At 37.1% G+C, this 19,820-nt stretch overlaps 1 protein-coding gene across 3 annotated transcripts in view; it reads right to left on the reverse strand.

Annotated features, from left to right (window-relative positions):
- Positions 1-19,438, reverse strand: part of LOC150099843 (protein Gawky-like) — a 580,239-nt gene extending 560,801 nt beyond the window's left edge. For 2 of the 3 annotated variants that reach the window (XM_090404074.1, XM_090404072.1), the window contains exon 1: positions 19,395-19,438. In XM_090404074.1, coding sequence (XP_090260200.1) covers positions 19,395-19,399 — 5 coding nt within the window. In that variant the 5' untranslated portion in view covers positions 19,400-19,438. Of the gene's footprint in view, positions 1-18,522; positions 19,245-19,394 lie in introns of those variants that run through there. The other variant, XM_090404073.1, reaches the window with a different exon arrangement.
- Between the last annotated feature and the right edge of the window lie 382 nt (positions 19,439-19,820).

Here is a 19,820-nt window from a genome sequence, read left to right on the forward strand (position 1 = left end):
ATGTCAATTTAATGTGACAAAATGTAAGTTTTGCATTTTGGGGTGAAAAGATTAGCAGCAATATACCACATTGGTGGAACTGTACTCCAGGAGATTGATGAGGCCAGGGATTTGGGAGTGTTGGTGGATAGGGAGATGAAGTTTAGGGACACATTGCAAAAGTGGCTAAATCAGCTAATCTACTCATTTGGTTGTTGAAAAATACTTTGACGAGCAGAAACAAGCAAGTTATTGTTCCTGTGTACCGAGTCTTGATAAGACCTCATCTCGACTACTGTGCCCACATTTGGTCACCTAGGTTTCTTCTTGATGGGGAGGTGGTGGAAAGGATCCAGAGGCAAGTGACCAAGACGATAGCAGGTCTATGGAATGAACCTTATGAGAACAGGTTGATGATTTGTGGGTTGCAGAAATTACTTGATAGGTGGGAAAGGGGAGATATGATTGAGACATTCAAATTGCTAAAGAGTTTCTATAGGATTAATTCAGAGGATATTTTTGAGAACAGGACTGGTGGTGGGAGAACTAGGGGACACCTATGGAAGCTGGGCAAGAGTGTGGTGAGCAAGGGTGTTAGAGCTGGGTTCTTTACTTTTAGAGTGGTAAATGCGTGGAATAAGCTGCCAGAGTCTGTTGTGGATGCTATGACAGTGAGTGAGTTCAAGGCAAGGTATGATAGATACTGCGAGAATGTCGTATAGTTGTGTGGACATGATGTTTAGGACCTCCCTCGATGAGTCTAAGGACTCCCTGGAGTCGCCCATAATAATAATAATAATGATAAATCCAGCACATGTCTGAAGGATTCCCTAAATAAAGTAAATAACTGCTGTAACAAATTTGGTATGAAAATCGTAAAAAGCCAAAGATTAGGAAAACAGGTGGAAAAATTGAAATCATTATCTGAATCCTGAATGGGAAATCCATAGAATAAATAAAACATGCCAAATATTCAGGCAAAATTTCAGTGAAGATGGCAAATTAAATATGTAAATGGACAACAGAATAAGCAAAGCTGATAAGGGGTAGGCCTCAACTGAAGAAATTTATATGAATAAGAGAAACTAGTTGAAATACTAAAGTAACTCATACAAGACAGTGTTTTCAAACCAATCCATAAAAATCTGGAAGCTTTGTAGAAATAAAAAGTTGCTCAAAGAGCACAGGTATGACAGTTTTAAAAAAAATTAAGGGAGTAAACAGGTGGCATCAGTGGCAGAATCATATTAAAAAGAAGATAATAGGAAGGAATTTGATATTACTGGCATTCAGGGTTATGTGAGCAAAGCTAATCTAGGTGATATGTTCACTTAAAAAGAATGGGGAAAGGAAATGTTAATAAAACAGGTGTTTGATACCAGAACAGAAAGAAAATGACTGAGGGGAAGGCCAGGATCTAGGTGGACTGATGCAGTAGAAGACCAAAATATCTCACACTGCACTATATTTGAATTTACAGATCTTAAAAAAACAAATCAAGACACCCACCTTGATCATGCCCAGATTGCCTGGAGTACATAAAACAGCATCCCCTTCCATCCGATAGTGTAGAGCAGACGCTCCCCTATATATTTTCTTTCTAAGATCTGACAATTCTGGAGTCCTGAGAGATGAGACTAATTTGGTGGAACATTGTTGAGCGGAAGTTAGTACTATATGAAACTTTATATTACTATCAGAATATCCTATATCCGTAACAAAGCTAGATTTTTGGTGCCCTTGGCAAATTTGTAGCCATATGCTGTGTTTGTAACAATTTGATAGTATGACAATTTAGTAAGTAAAATATCTTGTCACTGGTGCCTTTGGCAACTGCCCCAATGCTGCAGCCTTCCTTACATAAATACAGGAATGGATGAATGAAAATGGGATACTTTATGGGGGGGGGGAAATGTTTTGTGAAGGGTAAGTCATGCCTCAGTAATTTACTCATGTTTTATAATACAATGACAGCCAAGTTGGATAAAGGTAATGGGTTAACAGTGATACTGCTGGAATTTGCAAAGGCCTTTGATAAGATACCATATAGAATTCTAATCAGTAAAACTGCAGCACATGGCATGGATATAGGGTTGGTGAGATGGATAGGAGAGTGGTTGATGGAAAGATATCAGAGTAGTTTGTTCAGGAGTAGAGTCCAAACGAAGGCCTGTGACTAGTGGAGTGACACAGGGTTCTGTTCTAGGACTGCTACTGTTTAATTTGTACATTAATGGTAGGAAAGGATCCGAGAAGAACCATTCAGTTATTTGCAATGATGCAAAGTTGGGTAGAGCAATAGTTAATAAATATGATATTAAAATTTTGCAGGATGATTTGGATTGATTGGTAGACTGAGCAAAGAAGAATGGATATCAGTTTAATGTGTCAAAGTGTAAGGTTATGAATTTTGGGGTGAAAAGATTACCAGCTATATACCACATTGGTGGAACTGTGCTCCAGGAAACTGACAAACCCAGAGACTTGGGAGTGTTAGCAATAGGGAGGTAAAGTTTAGGGGAGCACATAGCAAAAGTGGATAAAGTAGCATATCAGATTACTTGGTTACTGAAGAATATTTTGACGAGTAGAGACAAGCAGGTTATTGTTCCTCTTTATTGAATGATATAATCACGTAATCACAAGAAAGATATTTATTTAACCAAATATTTCGGTCTGGAAATAGCAGACCATCGTCGGTGGTATTACAAGAACAGTTTAAAAATATACAAGCTAGAATACTAACAATAGATCGTTGAAATTAGAACATGACTGGTTGATAGGTAGAAAAGGGGTAATATGATTGAGACATACAAATTACTGAGGTTTTTTTTTTTTACAGGATTGATTCAGAGGAAAATTTTCAGAACAGGTCTGGTAGTGGGAGAACTAGGGACCATACATTTAAACTGAGTAAGAGTATAGTTAGCAATTGTGTTAGAACCAGGTTTTTTGCTTGGAGAGTAGCAAATGATTGGAATAGGTTGCCAGAGTCTGTTGTAGGTGCCATGACTGTGAATGAGTTCAAAGCAAAGTATGATAGATACTGCGCAAATGTTGGATAGTTTTTGACATGATGTTTAGGGCCTCCCTCGATGAATCTAAGGACTCCTTGGAGTAGCTCATAATAATAATAATAATAATAATTTCTATGATTGGCTGGTTAATTAGGAGTTATTGGCACAAGGACAGCTAAGGTTATAATGCACCAAACCAAACGTTACAAAAGTACTCAAGGAAACTTTACTTAAACAGTAATAAAGAGATGAATTAGTATATACTATTTACAGCAAGTCAAATCAAATACTATTTGATTAAATAGAATATGCAATCAAATGTGTTCGTATAAATTAATTCTTTTTAAAAAGTTAAAAACTTCAGGCAATTTATCCAAGTCTGATAAGATCTGTCTGAGGGTATATGGCACAGACAGATTAGTAAAAAATTCATTCCTTCTCAAATGAAATGCTGCCACTCCACCAGAACATGATGAATGGCAAGACACGTGTTGCACTGTTCATACACAGGTGGGTCATCTGGTGACTTACCTATGCAGAGCCTAGTAAGAACAACTTCCTATCTTTCATGTTGACTTGACTGTCAGTGATTATGTTCCAGTTTGGCTTAATCTCATGCAATTTATCTTTAAATCCTTTCTACCAATACAACTGACACAGGACTATTACATTTGATCTTGTAAATTGTCTGCAAGTCTTTATAAAGGCTGACAAACATTATGGAGAAAAATTAGCAGCTGATCTAACAGCTGAAGCTGCAGTCTCATTTCCCTCAATTCCAATGTGGATGGGAATCCAGCACAGCTGAATATCAAAATTACGACCTTCCAATGTCAACAGCTGCAGAAACTCACGAAGAACTGGACGTGGATTGCACAGATGAGATGGCCTGCATAGAACATAACGAATCTGTATAAATCATATACATCGGGAAAAAAACTGATATATAAATCATATATCCATTTTCTTTCATATGTACAAGCTGAATTGCATACAATTATCTGCTGGATAATTACCGCAATCAAGTGGGATCTGATTGGATATAATAAAGTCAGGAAATACAGCAGCACAACCAACAGACAATATTATTATTATCCTAAGACCCTCATGGAGTCATAGACTCATCTAGGAGGTCCCTTTTGTCATATGCATAGCTCATCATACATTTAATACAAAACACATTTCAATTTTCTGCAGACACCATGCTTTCAAGCAATGCATTCCAATCATTCACAAATCTCCATGCAAAAAAAACTGCTTCTCACTCCCTTTCTCGCACCCTTCTTATACAGCTTCTGCCTAAGTCAGCTACTGTGTATCCATCTTCCACATCCAATGCTGCTGTCACCTTATTGTAATAAGTAAGTAGATTACTAAACTATGACCTCCCATTATCAAATCCGTGCTGTCCATCGACAATAATACCATTGTTGTCAACCCAATTCTGGATCCTGATTCTCACCAACCTCTCTAACACTTTAACCACAACACCTGACATACAGATGGGACTATAATTTGATGCTTGAATTCTGTAACCTCCTTTATCAAGCAGTACAATCTTGCTTTCCTTCAACTCCTTGGGAACTTGACCCAATGTAAGACTCATATTAAACAAATATGTCAAGACAGATGTCAACTCCCTGGCACATTTCTTCAATATATGTGGTGACATATCAAGTCATTAATTCCTTATATAGATCTTCCTCACTCACAGGCTCTCCTCTTCATCATTCATCATCCACTGCTCTCAAACTCTACATGATGTCACCTTCATAAGGATGGAAGAACTTTAAGAACTGCTCCTTAAATATCTCAACTATATCCTCTGAAGCAGTTGTCCTTGTACCATTTCTCCAATGGAATGCATTTAGACATTGCTCCTACCAAATAGTTCTTGAATATCACTTAAACAGCATTGATCTCCTTTTCACCCACCTCCTCATTCCATGCTAAAGATGCATGTTGTCTCCTGAGCTTCTAATAATAACCAGCCATGTAGCTCCACATACAGGGTGTTCGGGATAAAATCATTCTTTTATTTTCTTGCTGGCTACCTATCGAAAGAATTCTCTAGGATTTTTTTTTTTTACCTAACCTACATAACCAAGTCACCCTCCTTGTCTGTTCTTTGTGTTCCTCACAGAAATGATTATTACTCATGTTGCAATTATAATGCCTATTTTTTTTTTAACATCTATATTACTCTTCATTCATCCATTGCATGCTTATCTTATTTAACATTTTGACCTTTGGAATGCATTTAGACATTGCTCCTACCAAATAGTTCTTGAATATCACTTAAACAGCATTGATCTCCTTTTCACCCACCTCCTCATTCCATGCTAAAGATGCATGTTGTCTCCTGAACTTCTAATAATAACCAGCCATGTAGCTCCACATACAGGGTGATCGGGATAAATTTGACAGTTTCGTAAGGAAAAAGAAAATCTTCTTTGTATCTATTAAATTTAATGAATTGACAAAAAAACATTACAGGCAGAGTTAATTACAATACTATCAACAAGATTTACTCAAAATAACCACCATTAGCATCGATCACAGCTTCAATTCTGCTTCGGAACCTCGAACAAGCTGATGCTACAGTCTCCCTGGGAAGGGCCGCAAAAACTGTTTTAATTTTATCCATTAACTGGGCTTTTGTATTACTGGAAGTGCGATTGGTGTCTTTTTCAACTGCGCCCCATACAAAATAATCCATGGGGTTAAGGTCTGGGGAGTTTGGAGGCCAAACATTTGGACTGGTGAAGTCGTAGAAATTTTCAGACAACCATTTTTGACTTTTCCCAGAGGTGTGGCAAGGGGCCGAATCCTGCTGCCATACATACGGCCTACCATTGGCTACCCTTGTTATCCAGGGCTTGACTACAGTTAGCAACTCCACGAACAAAGCCCGAATTCCAATGCCAGGGTTCTTCAACACCTGTTCCTGCAGATTTGCGAGGAATTCTGCTGTACGAACGCAATCAGATCGTCTGCTAGGGATCTTTCTTCTTGCTACATCCTCGTGGTCACCATTGCAAGTCTCTAGTTCATGCCTGATTGTTTTTACTGCATTCAGGGAGCATTGGGCAGCAGTCGTAATATCCTTATTTTGATGGCGGGCACGAATCATCATGATACAAGTTATTCTCTTCCATGATTCAGGTGGGTTCCAGCTATCCATCCTTTCTGACATCTTGTATATGAATGAAGAAGGGTCCAAACTTTTAAATGAAGAGAAGTGTGTGTTAATACATGTAACTTACGGAAAAATATAATTAATTATAAATATGTCAAATTTATCCCGAACACCCTGTATACCCTTTCCTCACAGAAGTACTCACATGGTTGGCAACCACCTAAGTGATCACTTCATGGTCACTCTCACCCACTGGAGGGAGATTTGACATCTCTTTTATAATAACATCATCTGATGAGATGTTCAAATCTAAGAACCTTACTCCTCGTGTGCCCTATGTTACATACTGCCTAAGGTAGTTGTCCCTCAAAAACTCAAGAATTTTTTCTTTTCATTTCTTTACATTTTCTTTATTTCCGATTGCTATCTCATCATCCCAATCTATATTGCTGTAATTAAAATCACCCTTTTCCCATTTATTTAGCAATTTGCTTATATATTTTCTGGTCACTACCCTTCACTTTACCAGGTCTATAGCAACATCCAACGAAATATTTCATTCTATTCATCTCTTTCTCACACAATACTGCCTCAAAACCACTACCACTATTTCCACCTTGCATCTCTACCTTGTATGGACAAATCTTTTTTTCTAATCCATAGCACTCCACTTCCCTTTTTATCTTCACGAAATACATTATATCCTTTCATCTCTATTCCTGACAAAATGCCATCCTAATCCAACTATGTCTCACTTATTCCAACAATTTTTAGGAGAAGGAAACTCAATCAATGGAACAATTCCCTTTTCCTTGTTTCTGATACTTCTAGCATTTGTATACAAACATAAAAGCTCATTCCAGGATCTATAACAAGTTTCACTGATACCACTTATTAGATGTGACTTCTCCATACTTTCCTTGAACCATTTCACATTTCTTTTTCTCCTTACTCATCCCAGAACCTTTTCCTCAAATCCAACCATTTTTCCTACATCCCAGGTCATCCTTTTCTCTTTTTGTCAACACATGCATTCACATCCTTTTTGGAGCATCAACCTTTCTCAATCTGTGTTCCCCCTGTCCATCCTGAGTCTCCCTGTTTGTCTGGCATGTTGTTCTCTCATTCTCTACATTCATGCTACTTACATTCATGAGCACCACTTCAATCTTTCCTTCCTTACACTCCTGCTCTTTCACATCACTTGTTAGTTACTCAGATTCATTCCCTTCCAGCAGCAGACTCTCCAAATGACTCAACAAAACCAGTCAAATGCAGTCCATCACTCTTATACAGTTCAATTCTTCTTTCAAACTCATTCCCCACATTAACAAACTGCAGTCTTTTCTCTTCATACATTTCTGCTAACATATGATTCATAATTCTTGCTGTCTGCCTCATCTCATCACTGTCATATCTGGGCAACACACTGACTAAGTATGTTATCACACCAATATTATATTATTATTACGGGCGACTCCAGGGAGTCCTTAGACTCATCGAGGGAGGCCCTAAACATCATGTCCACACAACTATATGACATTCTCACAGTATCTTATCTATCATACCTTGCCTTGAACTCACTCACCGTCATAGCACTCACAACAGACTCCGGCAGCTAATTCCACTCATTTACCACTCTAAAAGTAAAGAACCCAGCTCTAACACCCTTGCTAACCACACTCTTGCCCAGCTTCCATAGGTGCACCCTAGTTCTCCCACCACCACCAGTCTTGATCTCAAAAATATCCTCTGAATTAATCCTATAGAAACCCTTTAGCAATTTGAATGTCTCAATCATATCTCCCCTTTTCTGCCTATCAACTAATTTCTGCAACCGACAAATCATCAACCTGTTCTCATAAGGTTCATTCCATAGACCTGCTATCATCTTGGTCACTTGCCTCTGGATCCTCTCCACCTCCTCCCCATCAAGAAGAAACCTAGGTGACCAAATCTGGGCACAGTAGTCGGGATGAGATCTTATCAAGGCTCGGTACACAGGAACAATAACTTGCTTGTCTCTGGTCGTCAAAGTATTTTTCAACAACCAAGTGAGTTGATGAGCTCATTTAGTCACTTTTGCAATGCGCCCCCCCCCTAAACTTCATCTCCCTATCCACCAACACTCCCAAATCCCTGGCCTCATCAATCTCCTGGAGTACAGTTCCACCAATGTGGTATACTGCTGCTAATCTTTTCACCCCAAAATGCATAACCTTACATTTTGTCACATTAAATTGACATCCATTCTCCTTAGCCCAGAACTCCAATCTATTCAAGTTGCCCTGCAAGATTTTGACATCTTCTGCATTCACTATTGCCCTACCCAACTTTGCATCATCATCAGCGAACAAATGAACTGTTCCTCTTAGATCCTTCCCTATATCGTTAATGAACAAATTAAACAGCAGTGGTCCAAGAACAGAACCCTGATTATCTTTTATCCTTCTCAACAACATCTCAAATCTTGAGCCATCAGTACAGATGGGTTGGAAATTAAAGTGTTCTGCTCTGTGTATAATAAATAACAGCATGTAGATGAATGATGGAGTGTAAGACTTCGTTACATGACACAGTGAGAGGTTGCAAGGTCAAGCAAATTTGCCATGGAGTTATGCTGTTATGTTGTGTGCAGGTAATGTTGTCAACATTCATGCCAATAGCTTGCATAATCCCTTCAACACGTATATCAAAAGGACATACATCTAAAGTGAGTGATATTGAGTCTCCTAATGTGGAGAAAAGATATTTGTCCATGTAGGAAGAGACTTTATTTTAGAGCATGGTTAAGAGAAAACTCTTTCTGTCTAAGTGAAGGAGCCAATTCATTTACTTCAACATAAAGACTTTGAGTGGGAGATGTGTGACAGACATCAGTAGCCATTCGTAAACCCTAATGATGGATGGGATCTAGCCATCGCAGTGTACTTTGCCTTGCGGAACCAGAGACTTGAGACCCATAATCCAACTTTGAATGTATAAACACCCTACAAAGGAAGGAATGAAGAATGATCTGCACTCCATTCAGTAGAGGATATTCAATGCATTTTTGTATGTTTTTTAAGCTACAAATGGGTGCAAGGAACAAGTTTTCTGTCAAAGATGAGTCCTAAGAACTTGGCTTCTTTTGCTAATGAAATAATACTTTGTCCCATTCTGAACTAAGGGTCTGGATGAAGAGTGCTTTTTCGGCAGAAGTGCACATGACACTTTTTTTTTTTGCTGAAAACTTGAACCCATTACTAAGAGCTCATCGGGAAACATAATCAATTGCTTGTTGAAGTTGTCTTTCATTTTCCTCATGTTATAAGAGTGACAGTGAATTGTGAAGTCATCAACATATAGAACATTACCTACAGTGAGAGCAAGCTGTTCAGGAATTTTTACTCTGACAGCAAAGAGTGTCAAACTTACGACAGAGCCTTGGAGAACATCTTCATCTTGATTATACGGCTGAGATAGCAAACTTCCCACTCAAAGTTGGAAGGCTCGGCTAGACAACATTTTTACTGAATACAGGAAAGTGCCTTCTGAGACCTAGGTTAGTAGCTAAGTAGAGATTTTTTTAATATACCATATCTCCAGGCTGTGTCATAAGCTTCTTCCATGTCAAAGAACACTGAAACTAGATGTTCTTGCTTCAGGATTGCATCTCTTCTACAAGTTTCGAAATGGACCAAATGGTCCAATGCTGAACAATGTCTACAAAAGTGCCCTATATATTAGAGAGTAGATCGCTACTCTCTAAATACCAGAGAAGTTGGTATTAACTTTTTTCTCCAATATCTTACAAATATGGCTTTTCAGAGCAATGGGTCAATAATTGTTTGCTTGTTATTATTATTATTATTCAGGCCTCCGTGAAGTCAAAAGACTCGTGGGAGGTCCTTCCTAAGAACATAGTCTGTCAAGACTCATCAAGGGGAGGTCCCCCTAAGAAACACAAAGTCTATCGTACCACTCCTTAAACTCATTGACCATTCTCGCTCTCATCACTCCATCAGGCAATGCATTCCACGGTTCAACCACCCTCCACGCAAAGAAACCACTCCTCGCCCTCTTGCTCACAGTTTCCTTTCGTAACTTCCAGGGATGGCCTCTTGTCATCACTCCCTCCCGCTGTTTAACCAAGTGAAAGAACTCCCCAGTGTCAACCCTGTAACCACCTTGCAACAGTTTAAAAGTCTCAATCATATCACCTCTCCTTCTATCCACCAAATTCTGCAGTCCACATTCCCTCAGCCGATCCTCATAACTATCCTTGTACAGTCCTAAAACCATCTTTGTCATCCGTCTTTGTATCCTTTCCACAGTTAATTTTTCCCCTTCAAATCCTGGGGACCAAATCTGAGAACAATAGTCCAAGTGTGGTCTGATCAGAGACTTATACAACGGAATGATAACCCTTTTATCTCTGCAAGTCAGTGTCCTTCTCATTATTGCAGCAATCCTCTGTGTTACCTTTACCACCTTTGCAATATGTCCCCTAAACTTCAGGTTTCTATCAATCATCAACCCCAGATCTCGTCTCCCCCTACTTCCTCCAGTATAACTCCTCCCATAGAGTATGCAGCAACCCATCGATGTTTCCCAAACCTCAAGACTTTACATTTTGCTGCATTAAACTGACACCCCCTGTTGTGTTGGATCCTTTCCTGGTTTTGGGATGGCAATGAGAATTGACTTATGCCAAGAATCCAGAAACTCTTCCTCTGCAAGTATTCTTTTGTATTTTAACAATAATAATAATAATAAAAGAAGGAGATTCATAGAAGATATTTTATGATCTCATAATGGATATTATCAGGACTTACTACACTGAGGTGAGACAGTAAAAGTGATCTTTTTATTATTGTTATTATTATTATTATTATTATTACGTGACACCTCCAAGGAGTCTAAAGACTCATCAAGGAGGGTACCTACTCTACTATTCTCTGTCTCCACGCATCATCTACACCAATGCCATCTACTGTCCAACATCACCACTAGTATTTTCACAGACAATCACAAACATCCATGCTCACAGGAGGATTCGAACCCGCAGCCTTTTGGCTGGAGAGCGGATATGCTAACCACTCGCCAACCAGGCCAGCTAAATTTTTAGCCCCTCTTTAACAAATGGTTAATTGTACTAGCCCACTGGTAGAAAAATTTAGCAGCTGTTTCTCTTGTTCTTTCAATATTAAAAATTCAAGAGGATATGAAGCTGTTACTGAAATACTAGCAAATTTTTTTCTCAAAATGTCTGCAATAACTTTGGGATCAGCAACAACACATGCATTATGTTCCAAGGTAGACAAGCAGTGTGTTTTACATCTGCCTTCCATTTTCTAGATTTTATCTCATACAATTTTTGCATTGGTTGTTTGATTAATCAATGAAGTAAATTTAATCAAAGATTGTTTTTTGGCTCTGACAGCTCACATAATGTGCTTTAGCCCAAGCACATTTAAAGGTTATTAAATTTGATATGGTAAGGTGTCTATGAAATCTTAATCTTTTTTTGGCTGTTTAGCAGTCTAGGTCCCACCAAAGTTTTGGATAAAGTGGACATCGAGATGATATTTTTGGAAATGCGGTTGTTGCTGTCTGGACAAATAGAATCTGTTACATACTTCACAGCCCATCTGACAGGTGTTTGAATGACTGCGTGAGCATTAAATTTTGCAAGATAGAAAAAAGTGCTCCAGTCAGCCTGGGCCCATTTTCCACATGGGCATTCGTTCATGAATGATAGGAGAAGCATGTTCTCCTACCATTCGTGTAGGAAAACACTTCCTGTGAATGGTGCAAATAACAGGAAAATGATCGCTTTCAGACATGTTCTCCTACCATTCGTGTAGGAAAACATACTTTCTGTGAATGGTGCAAATAACAGGAAAACGATCGCTTTCGTGGCAGTTCTCTTCAACATTACACATGAAACAGCAGAAAAATGGCAGGGGAGCAGATTGTAAGATCAACTCCAGAATACAACTGGATAGGCATATTGAAGAAAGTACTGACTGCTTTATTAAGAAGAGTGATGTCATGGTTATCAAGCATTGCACAAGGACTACTCCACACTGTTGTGTCCATTAAAGCCACCCATGAGAAGTATGTTTCTTACAGAGTCTTATGTTTCTGTAGCAGAATCTTCGTATCAGTGATATTTTGGCAAAACCCCATGACAATTCCATTATAAAAATTTTCTTATTTTTGTGGCCTTGTAAAACTTGTTTGATTTCCAAGCAGGTGAGGGATTACCTTTGTCAGGTTTATATTATTCCGTGAAGTATGGACAGCCACTGTCCAGCTCTCCCTCTGGATAAATGTTCAATACATCACCTAATGTGTCAGAATCTTTGATAAATTTAATTTACTTTAAGTGAATACCAAAGTATCAATTTCTTCTGTGGAGGTATCTGGCAGTTCATCTTTAAGTAATATCCTTGCCATAATTTTTTGACAAGTGGGTTCTGGATTGAGATTGTAGGTCATGTGAATGATGTGCTGAACAGAGAAGCACTCATAATCCTTTATTAGGTATGGTGAAATTATCAAATAATAGACACATGAGGTTGGGTCACTGTTGACATTTTCTTAACTGCTATTTTCTCAGAATAAAAAGGACCTCAGGCTAACTTACCTTTTGCATCTTGATATACATTTTGTTCTGTTTTAATCTTTTGTATTTCTTTTTTCATCCTTCCACTTCTGAAGTGCACAGAAGTAGGCCGGATGATCTCCCTGGCAGTTGACACATTTAACTTATTTTGCAGAGCAAGATTTGTTATCATGCTCTTTACTCAGATGATAGAGCTATGACAAACAGTTTAGGCATGTCCATATTTCTGGCATTTAAAGCATCTCAGTGGATTAGGGAGGTATAGCCTAACAGAACAGTTGAGATACCCTGCTTTTCCAGATGTTGGAGGTTTGGGTGTAGAAAAGTAAGAATGATGTTCCTGATCAGAACCTAGTAAACACCCTTACACATTAGGATGCATCTCATACCTGTAACTCTAACTTGATTTTTCAGCTATGAACATATCTTGTCACCAGGAACATCAAAGAAATTTAACTCTGAACTCTTCTAGAGAAGAGTTTACTGTTTTATGAGATGTCACTATAATTGGTATTCCACCCACTGATGTAGCCTTTAGTAATTTTTCTGTGTATTGCGGACTAGATGTTTCCACAAAGATATCACCAGAATGTAGTTTGACTGTTTTGAAAGATCCTTCCAGTCCTTCTAAATAAAGAAGGCCATTTTCCCTATTGGCTTTTCACCTGTTGTATTGATGATGAGCAACACTGGTATATTTATGCTGGTATCACATATATTTTGTTTCTTACTTCTGTTATCTAATAATGTATCTATGGTATCAGTATTTGTTGGGACCTTGTTAAGACTCCAGAGACATTTGAGAATGAAGAATTCATGGGGAAGAGATTTTCTGTTTTGTGCCAGAGCTCCCACCCACCATGAAGTCACACATGGAAGTTCATTGACTGGCAAGCAATGACTGCACTCAGGAGTAGAACACCGTGGCTATCATTACCACAGCAAACCTTGAGACCTGCTCCCATACCATGGGGTGAGAAACTTATTGCAATTCTGTTGATCCCCACATACAAGCCCACTAGCCAACTAATCCAGTCTGGGCCATGCAAGACTACCTACCTATCTTGCCAAAGCAGAAGCAATGTAGTATCAAGATCTGCCCTTCTGGATGTTCTCAAACTACACCGCATGGTAAACACGGCAGCAGAGCATTGCATCCTAGTATGGTGGGCTGGAAGAAAAGATAGTAAAAATGACTCGAGAGAAGTAGAGCAAAGAATACAGGAAGGAATGCAAAGAAAAAGAGGAAGAATGAAAAGGGCCAGTACCATTACTGGGATGTCCCCTCCGCTACAAACAGGTGTCCCTCAGGCAGGGTCATTCCTATGCTATTCTCCTGTGCACCCACTGAGGGTTCAGGAATTTGAGATGATTATAAAAAAAAAACGCATTTTATTTCATCTTTACTTGCAAGTAAATTTTTGTTCTGTTATTAATTTTCTCGTCTTCTTCCCCCCCCCCACTCCCATTTCATTTTATACTATTCCAATGACATGCTGTCAACTGCATAACTGTAACACCATTATGTCAGGTAAATATACCAATTATAATTATATAAAAAATTCTCAATAATTAATAAAAATTATTAAATATCGACAACTGAATTAAATATTAAACTGAACTGAGATGAATTCGATTTAAGATTAGCAACATCTAAATTAAATGCTATCATTCAGTTTTTAAACTGCATAAATAAGTTTATTTAAGTTAAGCGATATTACATCCCATATTGTTTTATAGCCGAATAAGAAACTCAAAGAGTTTCATGCTGAATACAGAAACTATATGAAGTTCGGCGAGTCCTAGCGTAAGCAAATACCTGGATAGTGCAGCACGTAGTCCATCTGGAAGTACAACACTGAGGCAACTCATAACAAGGGTGGAGCAAGCTTCGATCACTATTCTTGGTATTTACCCATAATGTAAAACCAAACTCCTAGGGGCTGTATTATTGTTCTACATTATGAGAGAAGGTCACTACCCAGACTGGTTTCGACCTTTACTGAGGTCTCATCAGTGAGTAGATAGACCTAAGTAATACCAAGTTTGTAGTGAGCAGAACTTACATACCCTACTATGAGAATTGCCAAGAAGGTGTCCTGATAAATTATTAATTATATGAAGAGCCAAAGGCTTCAATTCGGCGACATGAAATTATTTAGGCCTTTGGCTCTTCATATAATTAATAATTTATCAGGACACCTTCTTGGCAATTCTCATAGTAGGGTATGTAAGTTCTGCTCGCTACAAACTTGGTATTACTTAGGTCTACCTACTCATTGATGAGACCGCAATAAAGGTTGAAACTAGTCTGGGTAGTGTTGCACTACCTTCTCTCATAATGTATGAATCATCTCTATCAACGCCATCTACTGCCCACCTCTACCACAACTGGTATCTATGTCTGTAAATTGCATGTGTTCTGAAGGGCCGATTTGTCTGTATGCGGGATGAAAAACCCGAGTTTCCGGGAGAAAAAACCCTGCTACCTCCGTATGAGATCGGCTAACTCACCTTCGATTGAAAATCGTCCAGATAAAGATTCCTCTGGTCGCAACGAGAATCGAACTTAGGCCTATTCCAATCGAAGAGCGCAATGTACCATCGTTCTTCCAATTGCGCTACGGAGACGCTTTTGGCACCTCCATATTGTCCGGAAACATGTTATATATATCTTACAGAAATGAAATCCCGTATTATGTTATCCAGAATGCAATCCTTGAATGGTAGTAGAAAGAGGTGCACAACTATGAAGCAGACAGTGGACACATGGTTGTACTATGATGGTGAATATATATGATACATATAAAAAAAAATGGAAAATACCAACATAACTCAAGCATTGTTGTCCTTATTTATGCTGTCTTAGAAATTAAAGACAGTCATAAATAATAGATCAAGTCAAGACATAGGCTTCTATGAACAGTTTATAAATTTATCTTTTCTACAGTTTCATAGCAATAAATTGTTTCGAACTATGTCCTGTTACCAATATTTACCTTTGCAATGTAATAAATAAATAAATGCATAAATAAATATCCTCTGAGATAATATAATAAAATAAATGTCATTTATTTTATTATATTATTATTTTAATAAGCAATATTATTTTATTGTTATTATGAAACCATTTAAATAACGATACAATAATGTAATGTTACTGAACAATTTGACTAGTAAAAATTTTGCTGTGTAATTAAAAATTATAATGCATTAATTATAGTATTATATTAGACATACAAAATTATAATAAATAACATTATCAAATTTATAATAAAAGGTAGCAATGCTGTTTAGAATTTTTGTAATGTTTGAAAGATAAACTATTAAAAAAAATAAAATAAGGAATAGTGATATTTATTCTGATTAACATAAATCATTACTACACTGAAACATTTATTACAAAAAAGTGAATGGCTAATGGAATTGAAATGCACTTCATTTACATTGCAAAGGTAAATATTGGTAACAGGACATAGTTCGAAACAATTTATTGCTAAGAAACTGTAGAAAATATAAATTTATAAACTGTTCATACAAGCCTATGTCTTGACTTGATCTATTATTTATGACTGTCTTTAATTTCTAAGACAGCATAAATAAGGACAACAATGCTTGAGTTATGTTGGTATTTTCCCATTTTTTTTTTATATGTATCATATATTATTATTATTTGACACCTCCAGGGAGTCCAAAGACTCATCGAGGGAGAATGTTATATTCACCATTATAGTACAACCATGTGTCCACTGTCTGCTTCATAGTTGTGCACCTCTTTCTACTACCATTCAAGGATTGCATTCTGGATAACATAATACGGAATTTCATTTCTGTAAGATATGTATAATATGTTTCCTGAAAATTAAAAATGTGGCAGTTGAGGAAGATTAGTATATCTCCTAGCCAACTTTATCCAGCTTTGGACAGAAACTGAAAAATCTGGAGACACTCATGTAGCTGCTCTTGCAATTTTCAGGGCTTTCAATCCGACCTGGCTTTTCAGGCCTCCTTACCAAGTTACCATCCCATGGTCTGCTATCAGTCCTGAAGACCGTGTCACAAATTTCCTCTCTGATTATGCACTGCATGTTATGGCAGACTGTTTTCTCTCTTCAGATTTCTCCATCAATGCTATGATACCCCATAGCTCTGTGCATTACTAAACAAACATTCTTCCTATATATTAATGACATCATCTAGTTGTTGGGTTGAAGTTAGTCATAAAATGACATCTCTAAAGTGCAAGTTATGGCTGGCTACATGTTGGACACTTTAAAGAGAAAATGGAAGAATCTAACTAACTACATTAGTACTGTAATTTTCTTCCCAAAAAAAGCACAATAGGCTCTTGGACTTGAAATTATTAAATGCCCATCTTCTAAGACCATCTAAGCAATCTACATATGTTGGGCTTCAGCTCAACAGACATAGACTGCTTGAAATCCAGTCCTACATGTTACCATCACAGGATGTTAGTTCTTCTGTCTGTTATTACAAGTTTCCACAGTTACTTAATTGTTAATAGTGTCTTGTATTCTGTAACTTCTTTTCCTTGAGCACCAAAGATGCTAGTTTGAAATCCAGCATAACATCAGCAGCTTAATACAATGCTATATTTATTTCGCATGGTGAGTTAATACCACTAAATCATTAAAATAAACAAACCAAACCATAGCAATCCATCTCAGATCATCTGTAGCAATTCTCAGTACCAAAATAATACAATTTATACATTTCCATTTTCTGAATGCAATTTTCTCTTACCCTCTTTATCTCCATACTCCTTATGATCTCAAGAAAAGTTTATAAGGATTTTTCAATAAGACATCCTCTTGCTCAAATTAGGTCAAAATATATAAAATTTAAATATACCATAGCACAATTGTACACAAATGATAAAATACAGCAAGAACAATTTAATAATTATATGAATTGACAGACATACTTAAATTATTACTATTTTGAAAATATGCATAAATTAAGTGAAAGAAAATGAACCAACCAATTAACCAATAAGTTAATGAAGGGTTTTTTTTGTTGTTATTGTTGTTAAAATTTTTAAAAAAAAGTAAATTTTCCAATGTTACACTTAAAAATAAACAACTATATACAATTAAAATAAAAGTAGCATGTTATTCAAATGTAGATTATTATGTTCTTAAATATCTCTAAGCCTATTGGATAAAGGAGAAAACAAACAGGCTGTGAATACTTTAAAAGTAACACATTTTCAATTGTCATCAGGCTTTTCACTGAATGAAAACAAAGTTTACTTAGTACAAAAATATAACATGACCAATTTGCAATTCATACTATTACAAAATAATTATCTTTTCTAATTACCTTGAAAAGCTGCGCTTAAAACGTAGAAGTGTAGTGATCAAAAGCCTATACATGACTAATCATTTAAGAGCAACTTATTATTATTATTTGACACCTCCAGGGAGTCCAAAGACTCATCGAGGGAGAGTGTGCCAACAACATTGAACGACTGAACCCCTTCCAACTACTAATCACGCTCAAACTTACTTAACTTTTTTCGAGCCCTTAGTAGCAGAGGCTCTACCAATCGACCAACCTTTGGTGGCTATGTTTCAATTAATTTTTGAACAAGGCTGATAAATTATTTTCCTTTACACTCTTATTGTAAAATAAAAAATAAATAAATAATAAAAGTAAATGAAATCAAATTTAAAAAACAAAAAAGTGAATACACCAAATATATATTATCCTCAGATATAAATAATGACCAATAAAGATTAACAAAAACATACCTTTCATGCTTTATATTCTTCAGTGATGGGCCAAACAAATGAATTACACTGCCCAATGGAAATTAAAATAAAATACTTCAAAAACTCCATACAGCTCCATATATGGAAATTCACAGAATATTTCAAATATATCAACAGATGAAAGAAGTTATGATATGATCGTCCATTGTTCGACGCTGAATTTATTTTCTGGTTCATCATAGAAGGCACATGTTAAGTGAAAATTTCTGTTCTGACAATATTACAATAAAACGAAATTTTCTCAAAAACTGCTGTTTACTGGCTGTCTGGATGCGACTCAACGCTGGATACAGTACCAGGAACGACTGAGTATTTATGGTATTTATTAAACAAACATCGCGCTACAAATCCGCTACAACACAGAAGCATTAAAGGTAAGGTTAGCCACAGATACACTAATTTCATAATACATACTTTATGTAAAATCATCACAATATTAGAAGCACGGTAAACATAGATATGACGTTCATCATTACTACTGAGGATGTAGAGAGTACTTCGTCTTTTCCTTTGGAGCACCGGAAATCCAAAATGACATCCGATAAGATCATACGCACCCTGCGTCTATAACGGCAAAATAGAAAAATGACCTATACGGTTCTGAATGTTTCTGAAGTGCATATAACATCACTGAACACACCATCGGTCTAGCATACAAACTCTGAACAGACTATATAAATAAGTACAATATATAAATTTGCACTTCGGTTTTTCACTCGTGATATTTCTGTAACATGCAACTACAACATGATAGATGTGGTTTTATGTACTCAGTTTTAGCTTAGAGAATTAGCATGTGTTATATAATTTTTAACACTCATTACTTTAATAAAGAATGAAATGCACTGTACCTCATATGAGTCAGCTTACCACACAGTGGCCTTGGCCTTTTGCAGAGGACAACATGGCGGTACGATGCCTAACACGCAGGCACTTAGGATATTTTCAAACCAGCTGCTGTTCCCAGTGTTCCAAGCGCTCCTCTTCTCGACTTGGGTGCATTGCGGAGGGGGTCGGAGTATAAGGGGTACGACAAGCGGTTCTATCAGTACTTTTTAAATGGCTAAGTAACTGTTAAAATGCAATAGTTAAATGCATGGAAAAAGTTTAAGAACAGAGTTTTCACTGATTCCGAAATTCTTAATGATGAAAACGTTATCGACAATCACACGTACAGGCGAAAAGAGGACACGTCATTTTCGTAAGCTTTGCCATCGTTAATAAAATGCCATATTTCCGTATAAATATTGCTATGCATGAACGCAAGCAGAAGATCC

The sequence above is a fragment of the Typopeltis vanoorti genome, chromosome 14 (genome assembly GCF_054136105.1).
Source record: "Typopeltis vanoorti isolate ZY-2024b chromosome 14, IOZ_Tvanoo_1.0, whole genome shotgun sequence".
In the NCBI taxonomy this organism is placed as follows: Eukaryota; Metazoa; Arthropoda; class Arachnida; order Uropygi; family Thelyphonidae; genus Typopeltis; species Typopeltis vanoorti.